The sequence below is a fragment of the Hippichthys cyanospilos genome, chromosome 12 (genome assembly GCF_059441005.1).
Source record: "Hippichthys cyanospilos isolate Australia breed blue-spotted pipefish chromosome 12, RoL_Hcya_1.0, whole genome shotgun sequence".
In the NCBI taxonomy this organism is placed as follows: Eukaryota; Metazoa; Chordata; class Actinopteri; order Syngnathiformes; family Syngnathidae; genus Hippichthys; species Hippichthys cyanospilos.
In genome coordinates this window covers 5,938,745-5,952,143 of record NC_142380.1, presented here as the reverse complement: position 1 = coordinate 5,952,143, position 13,399 = coordinate 5,938,745, and the positions used below count along the sequence as shown (strand labels likewise).

At 41.6% G+C, this 13,399-nt stretch overlaps 1 protein-coding gene across 1 annotated transcript in view; it reads left to right on the top strand.

Moving 5' to 3' along the window:
- Window positions 1-6,072: 6,072 nt before the first annotated feature.
- Window positions 6,073-13,399, top strand: part of st18 (ST18 C2H2C-type zinc finger transcription factor) — a 70,017-nt gene continuing 62,690 nt past the window's right edge. The window contains exons 1-2 of the mRNA XM_088429531.1: window positions 6,073-6,320; window positions 10,745-10,860. Of these exons, the coding sequence (XP_088285657.1) occupies window positions 6,073-6,320; window positions 10,745-10,860 (364 nt within the window). The remainder of the gene's footprint in view (window positions 6,321-10,744; window positions 10,861-13,399) is intronic.

The following is a 13,399-nucleotide window of genomic DNA, read 5'->3' as shown; positions in this document are numbered from 1 at the left end:
ATTGATGACCTTATTACTTAATTGCTGAAATAATTCTTTTTAAAGAATAGTTTACTTAATTCTAGCTATTTTAGTCAACCAAACAAAAAAAAATGTGAATGGACTCTTAAAACAACGTTAAAATGCATCTTTGGCATTAAATGATTTAATACATACATTCATAAAAAAGACACGTTGGTTCCTTTTGTTGTTATTTCTTGCAAAGCAGATGGAAGTACTATGGTAAGTCTTTGCACAGCTTTCGATTGATTATAATCAGGTGCGCCTTATACATGGATCAATATTGAGATTGGGATTCGTAGATGGGGAATGAAGTGATAAAGTAAGCTTTACCTGTTTACAGTTGAACAAGGTTGCTCATATTGACATTGAGTTATTATGCTATTGAGAGTTATTATCTGAGTTATTGTCATTACTTTGAGTATTACTTTATTGTGATTGAAAAAGTTTTAAAATATGTCATTAATTGAGGGTGCGCCTTATAATCCGGTGCGCCTTATAGTGCAGAAAATACGGTAGTTTGTTTATGAACTCCACTGCAGCCCCAATAATTAGCATGTCGTCAAATTGCTTGCGCATTTGACATCCTCAACTTGTTCGCAAGACGTGGACCTGCTTTCGGATCGGGCCGCAGTCACGATGCCTTTTCCTCCTTGTGTCAACACGCCGTTGCCAAACGCACGCGGCAAATATCAAGACCGTGTCGACAAAGGATGTCAAATCTCGCCCTTTTGTCCTTTGCGGATAATACGCAAGTTTTGTTCGATTCCCTGACACTCTTTGAGATAGATGCGGCTGCAAATAAACAAGCATTGTTTGCAGAGCGGGGGGGGGGGGGGGGGGGGGCGAACCTCAAATGACAGATCAATGAAAACGAATAGGCAAGCTTTCACGTACCATTTTTATATTTTTGAAATCGAAATGAATGCCAGCGTTCGTAAAAAGCCAGGAGGGAATTAAGGCTGAAAGTGCAAAGCAAGGAGGAAATCGACTTAATGCCGTCACATTTCCGCCCCATTCATTGCCTGCGAGAGAGATTAGGTTATATATCTGCTGTCAAGTGGAGAAGTTCACCTAAACACAATGATGATCAAACAGACATGCTTGAACAGACATGCTTCATAATCTCATCCGCCATTGTGCTCGCACTACAGGTTGAGGAGGAAATCTTAGACAGGGCCAGATTAAATGTGTGATGAAATGTCGGCGAAATATGACTGGAAGCCTGCTCGACTTAGCTTTTTGCTTTCCCCGGCCCACATAATCGCTATTAGTAACACGCGCATCCGCATGCATTTGAAATTTCAACACATTTATCGGTTCGGGATTGGAAATTGTCACCGACTGATGGCGGCGTTTTATGCCTCATTAGCCGTGTGAAAGGGGAGCTTTTGAGGCTCCCTCGCAAAGCAAAAAATTGCGTAGGTTTGCCGTACCCAAAAGGCACATTCGCAGTAAACTTTTGGCGGGGAGCATCCAGTGCGCCTCAACAGATGAAAAGTGGATCCTTGCACGCCTCTTAAGCCAAGTTTGCGCCACCGTTCAGATCTGCAAAAATAGAAGTCGGTGGAAAACAAGTGCAAGCGGAAGATAAAAAGCAAGTGTGAGGGATCTAGGCTTTTCCTGTACGGACCCCAAAGTCCAGTCAGGCGAGCGAATCGTAAACAACGTTTTATCCCTTCAGGACGAAACTCTGCTTTTTTTTTTTTTTTTATAGAGTGCTGTAAAAACAAATGTAGCCATTGCACAAGTCAAAATCACACAAACACACTTGAAACCATCCGAATTAACATCAAAACATGCTGAAACTTTCTTGTCTCATGTTGAAAAAAATTATTAAAAACATGTATACTTATTATCAATGATAGTCAATGAGTTCGCTTATTCACTGCCTGTCTAGAAAAAAAAGGATTTTCTGACATAAAAACAAAAATAGCTGTTGCACAAGTCAAAATCATACACACTGTATGTACAGTTGAAACCGTAAAAATTAACATCAAAACAGTAAACTGAAAAAAATACTAAAAATTGTTGTCTCATTTTGAAAAAATATATTAAAGATATCTATGCTTATAAAGCTACCGATGGCAGTTCATAAATTCACAAATTCCCCGCCAGCCCAGAAAAGAAATCTTTTGACGTTTACGTAAAAACAGCCATTGCACAAGTCAAAATCGGACATACGAAGACAGTTGAAACCATAAATTAACATCAAAGAAGTAAATGATAAAAAATTCTCGTCACGTTGAAAAACATGAAATAAAATATGCATACTTATAAAAGCTACCAATGACGACAAGCGCGAAAAAGAAACAACTCCCCGCACCGCCTGTGCAAAGGAAAACACGCTGACCATATCCGCGTCTTTTAGTTTCGTTTTGGTTCTTGAGTTTAGGAGGAGGGATTTTGCACCGAGTCTGCCAAGTAAACCGCAACCTTTCCTTCATTGGCTACAACGTTTTACTGTGGAAAATGCTGAAGTGGCCAAATTGTGTGTTTGGGTCAGTGGTAAATAATTCACCCGAAGGCGGAACTATTATGAATACACGGGGACTGATTTTATCGACGGAACGCATGTTAGTGAGAGCGGTGTATGGATGGAAATTAAATTAATCGACAATTAAGTCGCCTACGTGCCAAACGTAACTTATATGGACATATTGCACTGCGAAAGTATTTAAATATTATGTTGCGGCCCCTTTAATAGGGTAAAGTTAAAAAAAAATCTACATAGCCATCCGGGGGTTGCAGGCTTGCTGGTGCCTATCCCATGTGAATTCGTTGCCAGCCAATCGGAGGACACAGGGGATGAACAGCCATTCACACACCCAATCACACCAAAGGACAAATTAGTATGTCCTACACCTGCTATGCTTGTTTTTGGAGTGTGGGAGGAAGTGCTTAGTGCCTGGACAGAACCCACACAGGCTTGGGGAGAACATGCAAACTCCACACGATAAGGCGACGCGACGGATTTGAACTCGGGTCCCCGAACCGGACATGCTAACCACTGCGCCGCCGAGAATCCTATTTTGAGTTATATGAAAATAAATAGCAATTATCCTCCTTAGGTCCCGCCCCCTTGGGTGTCATCAACATGATTGGCCAGCATTTCATTTGCGCTCCCAGTTACCAATTATCCTTCTGAAAATATTTGTCCACATGGAACTTAATGTCTTCAGTATCTGGAAGTCTTTCGATGTATTTTAGCGTCCCAACTCAGTATTGAGAGGCGTAAAACTAGAATTAAAGTAAAAAAAAAAAAAAAGATTTGAATAGGGGTGGTGTGTGCGAGTGAAGAATACTGCTGGTATTGTATTCGGTGGCCTTTCATTTGGAACAGATGAAAGTTACCCCCCGGTGCAAGCCTCCTCTATTTCAAGTCGTCAAATTCTTTAGCCGTCAACTAGAATCGCACGGGTAATCCTTCCAAATATAGCCGCAAGTGTGGCAATAATTATTCAAATAGCTTGTTGCGCAAATCGCGTTAATGTGGCGCGTGACACCGTTTTTGATTCCCCGCCGCCAAACAAAAGCAAACATTAAAAACGGCCTTGTCTTATTTTTGTAATCTGCCGGCTTACGCCGACAAGTATATCATCGATACAAATAGTTGGGAAGTGTCTGGAAATAGGCGGGGACGTTTTTTTTTTCTTTGTTTTTTTTCCGTCGTGCAGCTGCAGCGCGGTGTCGAGCAAATGACACCGGCTTTGATGGCTTGTATAGCTTTTTGAGATGAGCCTCTTTATGCCCGCTTGCCGCGCCATTATGGCTTTGTTGGAAAGCTTGTTTACCTGCTGATAACATACACTGGTGGATTGGGGAGCAGCCATCCAAAAATCTGCTGCCAAAGTCACTCAAGTCTCATTGTGCTGCAGCAAGGGGGAAGAATGAAATGTTTACGCGGAGGGGAATGCAAATGCTAAATGTGAAATCAAACTATGGCACCAATAAGGGATGGGAAGAACTTTGCCAGCTTTTTATTTTTAGCACGGTTGCAGTGCTAGGTTTGCGCATTTAGCCTCCGCGCGATTGGCTCCGCTCGTCGGCCGACCGGGGGCTTCTTTGTCAGAAACAAAATGGCTCCCGGTTATCTGTTTACCGCAAGTGCTCGGCTCAGACCTCGGGTCGGCGACTTCTAGAAACTCGAGTCGTTGCGTCACTTAGGAAGAAAACAATAGAAAGGCATGTTGCTAGCGTTTAAGCTAGTGCCACCGAGGTCAAAACAGCACCCATGAGTGTGGACGCCGGGACTGAATGATAGCTAAATGATAGCTATACGTAGCACTGGTATATAAGTGCTATAAGTATTATAAAAGTGTAGTATATATGTATTATTGTCACAAATTACACGTTTTGAAATCTGAAAAACTTTAAAAGTGTTTTGGGAAAAAAAAAAAAAAAAACGTGTAAAACTTGACGATAACTTGCAAATGTAATATTTTAGCCAGAAACTTGAAGTCCTAACCCTTCGCGTGCCAAATAAAGGGCCTTGAGTTTGACAAATGTGATCAACGGAATCAATGCAGTACTTCAATAGCGTTTTTTTTTTGCTTGAATGATAATTCTATTGAATTGCCCATAATTCACCTTGCCTATAGTTCACATAAGATATCAAATACCATAATCTGAAAACTATTTGAGCATAATAAAAGATAAAAGCCGCGGCTTATGGTCCGAAGTTAATGGTGTTTTTCGCTACTTTCATCAAGTATCAGGATAAAAAAAGAAAAAAAATATTTAATGATATTAAGGGCACTGGAATGAGTTTGAAAAAAATTTGCAATATGTTGTTGAAAAACAAAGAATTTCCTAATAAAAATTCTTTCCCAAGGAATTGAATTTTGCATTGGGATTAAATTGGGTATTTCTGAATGATAAATATGGTATTGTCCACATGAGTAAAATATTAGCCTTTTTGGAATTTCTTTATATTGGCGTGATGGACAAAATCCAACAAATGGTGCCGAATCATTTACGTGCAACTGTTTCCTGCATTCACACAGCAAGATCTCAAAACAATGAATCTAGGGTTGATTAAATTGTTAAAGAATTCATGCTGTGGAGGAATCGCTGCACCTCTAATGTATCAAAAAAAAAAAAAGCCAGCTGCAGCTTTTCCCCTCGGAGCTCTTAACACTCTGAATAACAACAAAACAAGAACACAATGAAAATAACAAATGCGCTCTGTGGAACAATGTTTTTTATCTTTTATTATGTATTTATTTAACCCTTGTGTAGTTTTTTGTACAATCTTTTAAACATTGAGAGAAGACACTAGGGAGCTGAAATTTCACCCGGATGTTGACAGCATATCAAATTTCAACATGGCATGACCGCTTAGTTCTCACACTACCAAGAGTATGCCATCCCTCGGATAAAATACAGCAAGAATGAAAGAATATGACCCAAAAGTGATTAAAATACAGAACAAGCGTTAAAATGCACCAATCAGAGCAGTGCTCCTTATTTTGTTCTATAGCAATAAAACAATGACAACAAAGGCATTCTATTCTGTTCTATTCCATTCTAAATTGACTTACCGTATTTTCCGCACTATAAGGCACACCTAAAAGCCTTATTTTTTAAAAAAAAGCTGATGGTGCGCCTTATAATCAGGTGCGCCTTATATATGGATCAGTATTGAGATTGGGATTGGTAGGTGGGGAATGAAGTGCTAAAGTAAGCTCTACCTGTTTCTTTTGTGTGTTTACAGTTGCACAAGGTTGCTCATATTGACATTGAGTTATTATGCTATTGAGAGTTCAGAGTTATTGAGTTATTATTGTTATTACTTTGAGTATTACTATATTGTGATTGAAAAAGTTTTCAAATATGTCATTAATTGAGGGTGCGCCTTATAATCCGGTGCGCCTTATAAATGGAAAAGGTTTTCGAATGTGTCATTAATTGAGGGTCCGCCTTATAATCCGGTGCACCTTATAGTGCGGAAAATACGGTATCTTGCAAGCGCCGTTAAATTTTCATTAGCCCTAATACTTTTTTGCGCCCTTCTCCTCGACCCATGATTCCAAATACGACATTTTGTGATATTTAAGCGCTTCTCTAGACATGCTATTAGCGTCGAGAGCGGCCCGCGTGCCCGTCTGCCGCCGGGCCGTGAAGAAAGGATCAAAAAGCGGGCTTCTCCTTTGCGTTATCTTCTCCGAGCGAAAAAGAAAGGGTCAGGGGCCCGCCACTTTGGCCGGGCGCGCCAAAGGAGCTCGGCCGGCCGAGGAACCCGAGCGGGCGGGTCTCCAGGGGGCCAGCAGGAGCCCCCAGACGGGCGGCAGAGGGGGCCAGGTGACCCCTTCGCAGAGGTTAGCGGGAAACACTAGCGAGCGGAGGAGCCGCCCAGCGCCGGCGCCAGCGCGCGAGGCTGGCCATGGCAGCTGTCAACGCTTTGGAAGGAGAAGCAGACAGATTGTGCGTTCTGTTGGTGCAGCCAGTTCGCCACCTGGCAGGCTTTTCCTTGTTAGAACTTGTCGCCGTTTCTCCGCTCGTCGCGCAAATGTCGACTCGCTCCTCTCATCCGCCGTCGCCGAGGGAACTTGGATTTGTCAAAGCCTTTAACGCCGATTGCTCAGTTCGGCAATTCTTGCAAGTGCGAGAGTCGCCCCTCCGTCCCGAGCTGTCCGCGACGCAAAGCCCTCTGCATACATTTGCCGCAAAAAAAAAGTTTTCTTTGGAATTTGGATACATGCAAAATTCAGATACTCAACCTGCTCTTCATGGCTTTGAATGATTTGTCCAAATATTTCATGATAGTGGCACCCTAAGTGCTATCGCTATTGCGTGAGATTGTGGTATTATGTTACAAATTATGGAAATTTATCATTTATAAAAGAATAAATGGGGGAAAAAAAACCACTATGGTGCTAGAGTTTCCAGCAGATGATTAAAACATGGAAACATTCTAAAAGGCAACAGTTTCTATGTGATTGCAGCTGGACATGCGAGTTTTTGTGTACAAAAATAATTATTGTCCAAATTTTGGACCATATAAACCCATCATAATTACAATTTTTGAGATACGTTTTAATAGGATTTATGACATTGATTTCCTGCAATTTTTGCAACATTCAGTTGGGCATACTATGTCAGCAAACAGAAACTTCTTTGTTGACTTATGTTTCACCTCAAGACAGTAGGTGGCGGTAGAGACCAGTTAATGGCTATGTCTTAAAAGTGTCATCATCACGACCACGAAGACAACACCATACCATTTTTCAGTTTTTCGTGGGTGTAAACATCATTATTATGCCTTTTAAAGCATTTACAAAACTAGGGAAAAAAAATGCAATGTTTATAGTTTGCAAAGTGTGTGCACTTTTCACTTGGCCAATTCCTGCTTAAAATCATTTGGACATATAATATATTCTGAGTTTTGATTTTCTATTAGCGTAATCATGTTTAAAAAATAATGAAACACCTCACACTGTGTGTAGTCATTACATTTCATATCACTGCCTTTTGAATTCGGGAAAAGACGAAAAAAATGTGTTTAAATTGAAAGGTAAATTTCCATTTTGTCATAACTACTTTTATTTGCAGTTTGCATAACTGGAAGATTTGAAGGTGAATACTGCTTAGCTGAACCCAAATGTATGCAACAGACAACATTCACAACCAGAATAAGCTTTGCCAAGCCAAAATTTAAATCAACATATGCATCGCCTGTCAAAGCCCAAATCATGCTCTTTAAAAAAAAAAAAAAAACACGTATTCTTTAATGCATGAAGCACATTTTTTGTTAAAAACACAACCCGAATCTTCCCGAGTTCCCTTTGAGCACCTTATCACGTTTTGTAAGAGTTTGTACAGAGATCCGCTAAAATCGAGGCATCAGAACTGTTAGAACTGTTTCGAGCACGGCCCAAACTAATTATTGTTTTCATAAAAAAAGCAACCCGGAACGAAGATACTACAGGACTGCAAGAAGATTGTTGGTGATTAAAGAAAAAACAACAACAAATTCACCAAATAATAATCCATATAAAATATCCAATAGGAAAAGAAAACGACTTATAATGTTACCAGCATCTTTTTGAACATTTTCACAAAGTCTCCCATCTTTAAAGGACTATAATTTTTTTAATAATGTAACGGAAACATAGAACATCATTCTGAAATTGTGCAAAGAATATTGCTATATGCCATCATGCAATATCTGTGGGAAAACCCGCCAAGCATCATATTTCCATTTGTATTCCTCGATAAATGTTGGGAAAAGTGCCTACTTCCTTAAGGTTTATGCCCCCCCCCCGCCCCCATTCCGCCCCGACATGCTTCTAAAGCAACGCGGCATGCTTTCCAGGTGATATGAATATTTACATTGTGCTACTAGTTGAACTGTGTCTTATTTCTAATTGACTTAGTCGAATATAATCTGTAACTTTCAAATCCTATCATAGCGGGAAAAACAGCGCTTTGCTTTTCAGTTGAGTGGTGAAACAGGAAGAGCTTCAAAAGTGCATTAAAAAAAATCAAATTTGGCAGTCAGTTCTTGTTCCAACAGGATTAAAAAAAAAAAAAAAAAAGTCTTTCATTGGATATAAATATATGCAAAGCGAGTGGCGTGGTGATCTGGGTGCCAGAGGTGGCGCTTTACTCGGGATATTCTGGCTGGGGCCTGCAAGGGACATAAATTAACATGAATTAACACATGCATGCAAAGAAAATAATTAATTCAAGTTATCAGTCACCTCTTCCCTTCCAGGAATCTGATTGACAAGATAAAGTAATGTGCAAAGTGCTTTTTGCAAAGCTTAACAGCCTGGAGCGCCCCTCCTATTTAGTTAGTCATTCCCTCAGTATCACACCCGGAATCTGTCATTTCACAATTTTCTCCCCTAATGCATATGTGCCGCTCGCTCCAGCGACTGCCATGTAGCGCCTTGACACCATTCACATCCAGCATTCGCTTCCATATACGGCACGCATCTGAGGCAGACGGGTCAAGAATATGGTACATTCTGTTCCCTCGCAATTCGTGCGCCTCCGCCGCCGCCGAAAATTGCGCCGTGCCGACTCTACGTATGGCGCGCGGCCTTAAAAGAAATAAAAATAATAAGACGGCGTCCATCATTTTCTTATAACCGATTGGGCGTAGCGGGAATCGCTTTTGATGGCTTTTTTTTAGAGTCGCTTGCTTTCGATCACGTAAATCGAAGCGGCGAAGAAGGTCTCCAACCGGTATGATCTCTACGTGGAATGGCGCCAACGCTACGCCTGTAAGTATTGTTGTTTCCTGTCTTCCTTTATATTCAACCGTAACACCCATGCTAACTTCCGCTAGCCTGTCAACGGCCTTTTTGCTAGCATAAAACAAGCATACGTTTCTCAGATTAAAGTTGACCGTTTGGTTGAACATTTCGGTGTTTAGGTGTACAGCCTTTAATTCTCTCTTCTCTCAAATTTCACAGTAAACTTCGAGGCGGTGTCGCAGCCAGCACTGAGAAACTGAGCGAGCAAGAAGGTGAGAACAGATGCCAAGGAATACTTTCAGTGTGCTCTTTTCGTTGAATTGGTTCAGATGTGCTTTGGTAACTTGCGTGAAACGCGTACGAGATCGATGCAGCTAGCTAGAAGTTTTTTATGTCGCTCATTTTCACTTGGCACTCACTCTGAACCAAGTCATAGCTGCGATTTGACGGAGTAGAATAGAGGCCGAACAAGCGTGTGTCTCTTTTTGGGCATAACGCTTTCATTTTACAACAAACGGTGCATCAGAGTGTGGTGAGCAGCTGCTAACTCTCCCCACAGCCACGAGCACTACCCCTCCCTCACGTCCATTCCCCACAATGCAAGTTTTCTTAAAGGGCCAGGCTCAGATAGTGTTGTATTTTCCCTCATGCATTCCCATTCACATGTATGTCTCCGCACAACTCTCTCACTCACAGCCACAAGCGCACCGTCTATGAGAGTCGGGAAGATTTGTTGCCAAAACGCCCTTGTATATAATGACTCGATTGATGTGGAATGATGAGCTGTGGTTTAGTTTGGAGCAAAAGTGCCTTCATCCTGAACAAGACCGAGTATTAACAGGCTGTTAGCTTGATGGCTTGTATAGCTTTTTGAGCTATACACTGTAGACCCCCCCCAAAAATTAGTGAGGTAGCAATTGAGGAGGCTTCACTGGATGTTTTTTTTTTTTTATTAAGGAAATGTCACTCCCGGATAAATATACGTATAAGGCTTAAAAGTACTACATGAAAATGAATTCCATGTTCACCAGCAAAACTCTTGGAGGTCCTCATTTTTATCTTGGACTAAAACCTAAACCCCTTTCAACATTCAAAACTTGGATTGCCCTCGCTACGCCGCACTCACAACATCAAAAAGCAAACACACACAATTGATGTGGAATTCTAAAGCCGTAGGTTTGTCACCCTGGAATCATTTCAAGGTAAGTCCAAATTTTCTTTGTAGTAAATTTGATTGAGTGTGTTAGAAATTGTCTCGCTGAAAGAACACAAGAGGAGGGGAAAAAAAAAGTGTTCTGAGGAGTTTAGCGGACACAAAAGTAGTTCTGTTAGTTGGCGGCGAGGCGCGGCGCGGTGTCAGTCGGTCCCGGCCCCGTGCGGCCCTCACCGTTCAGGCCTGCCTGCAAAGTGATTGCAGTCGGGCACATGGCACATTGTTCACTGCCCCCCCCCCCCCCCCCCCCCTTTTCTGTGAAAAGAGTGATGCTGTCTGTTTTGAATGGACAGCGTTTTGCTTTGTGCGCGCCACCAAAACACAGAGCAAAGTTAGTCAGCAAGTTGCGACTCTTGGAGGCCTCTTTTTTTTTTTTTTTTTCCCCCCCGCAAGTGTGGCACAACGTTGCCGTCAGTGTTGCGGGCCGCCGGCGCGCCAAAGGTAGGAACGCTCCGCTCGCGCCGGCTACAAAGTACGGAAGGGCCCCGCGCGCGCGTGTGATCAGATACTTGTCACCGGTTGGCTTTCAAACGAGTACAATGATCACACGGGGTCAGAAGGCGAGCGACAAAATGGCAGAGTGCGGCGCCGCTGAAATATTCATATGCTTTTATCTGATCTATTTCCTAACCGCAAGGTTTTTTGCCCGCCAATCCCTGGCACTTTTCATATTACCTGGAGGCAAACGCTATATAGATTTATACAAGTTATTTACAACGAGAGCCAAGCCATTCCTCTGGAAACTAGGCTGCAGATCAAAGGATTGTTTTGATCTCGACTTAGCATATTTGTTTAACCTAGCCAGTGATTCTGAAAAGTGTGCAAGCTTTTCGGTGATATGCAGAGCACCCTTTATCCGTCTTTTTCTTCTGTTCGGTCCGGATTTAAGTACTTTGTGTGTTTAGGAGACAACTGGATTTGCCAGCTTTTGAAATGTACTTGCCCACTGCTAGCAGTCTTGGCACTGGCAAATAGATAACTAGGTATGTTCCGCCGCTAATCCTCATCGGCCTTGTAATAGTATTTGTGGACTGTACCGCGCTCAATTAGGGCATAATGTGCTATTTTTATTTTCCTCTACGTTGGATTAAATTTGAAAACGTCTTTGTTTTGCCTCCGCGTCTTTCCAGCTTCTGTATTTTTGTTTTTGGTATTGTTTTAATACTGCGCTCAAAACAACAACAGTGTTGAAATGTTCTCGAAAAATACGCGCCAGGACGATCAGAAGAAGTTTCGGGCTAATTCTCTCTTAAAGCGAGCGTGTGCCGCGCCGTTTCACAAGTTCACATCTGACTGGCGCGCTTTGGGATAAGCTTAACGGTTGAAACTCTCGCCAAAGTCGCGACTTGACTGCTGTACATTTGGATGGGATCGACATCCTCGGCAATGTGTGGACGCAACGTGCGAATGTGATTGAAAATCATATGTTTGCGCTTCAAACTTGCCGATTGTAAAACGACGGCGCGGCACCACCGCTTTAATGCTAAAAACATCGCTAGCCACAAAGTGTCTCTCATGACCTGCGCAAAAATCTACAATGTTTAAAATCAGTAACTAGTAGGGCTGAACAATTATGGCCAAAATAATAATCACGGTTATTTTTGATCAATATTGCAATCATGATTATTAATCATGTTTGGTGTCTTTATTTGCCCTTTTTTTGAACAAGCTGTATATAAAAAAGGCTTTAAAAGGCTTGATACTTACAAGTGATAATAATAATAAACTAAAATAATTAAAGTAAATAATTAAAACACATTTGCCCAAGACATGGCAAAAATATGGCAATTTCAAACCAATTTTATTCCAATCGGAATTTTCGAAATGGGTCTCAATTGACAGCTAGCACTGTATATATTAGGAATCAGGTGAGAAACTTAACGCCATTTCACACTGGTAAATAATATATTAGGGGGAGGAAAGCTTTTGCCATGTAATCATGTGGGAAACATTGCCCCCTGGTGGTAGGATGACAGTCCTTGATTTGACATGTACGGTAGCCACCTTTTTAAATGTTAATGCCGAGGGTCAGCTTAATTCATCGTGGCAGCCAATATCGTGATCGCGATTGAAATTCAAACAATTGTGCAGCCCTAGGAACTAGCGTCAAAGCTAGTCTTGTGTCGATAAACAATAAACGCCAACAGGACCCCTTCACATTATATTAAAACTAAATGAATCTTCAGTCAGAGTCATTATCTCAGTCATTCTGAACACACCGTCTTCTTATCAACAAATAAAAAAATTGGCATTATACGTGCTAAAAATCCTTTTTGCGTGTGTACGTCCTCAATTTTCCCGGTCATGGCCATCAAAGTTTGAACCCAGATGAGTGGACCCGAGTTTATTTTGAACTTTTCCTTTTTTTCGCAAAGATTTCGTCTGTAATGCTATTAGCTTAGCGGTATTGTTTAATCATGCTACATAACATAAAAGATAACAATTAGCATTAGCATCCACCAGAACCTTCACTTAAGCCACAGGAAAAAAAAGTCAGGCGGTCTAACACACCAGTTTACTTCTTTTTGTTAATATCCGTGCGTTAGCCACATCTTACGTCCGTGGGTTAGCCGCATCGTACGCTTCTTTTACTTTACAAACGTTTGGACTTTCCGGAGTTTGGTCAATAGAAATGCAGTGCACAGTGTCAAATTTTGATTCCCGAGTTGATTGTGATTTGTCTACGGCTTATAATTGTTTTTCATCCAAATACTTACCATCTAATACTAGAGCGTAGGTTAGCGATAGGCTAATTACGGCCAGACGCGCGTTTGAATGATGGAAGCTGACGTATTTTTTTTGTTAGCTGCGAAAAGTAAAACGGTGGGACAGCGGTGTGAATTTGTGAAAATGTGCGCTCAAGTCCAGTCATCCTAAGACTGGCTAAGACTCGGAGCAAAAACAGGCTTAGTGCCCGCCCAGCTTTGCTTCGGGTTTGGGAAAGATGAGCCCAGGTTTCTAGTGGCGGCCAACAAAAAGG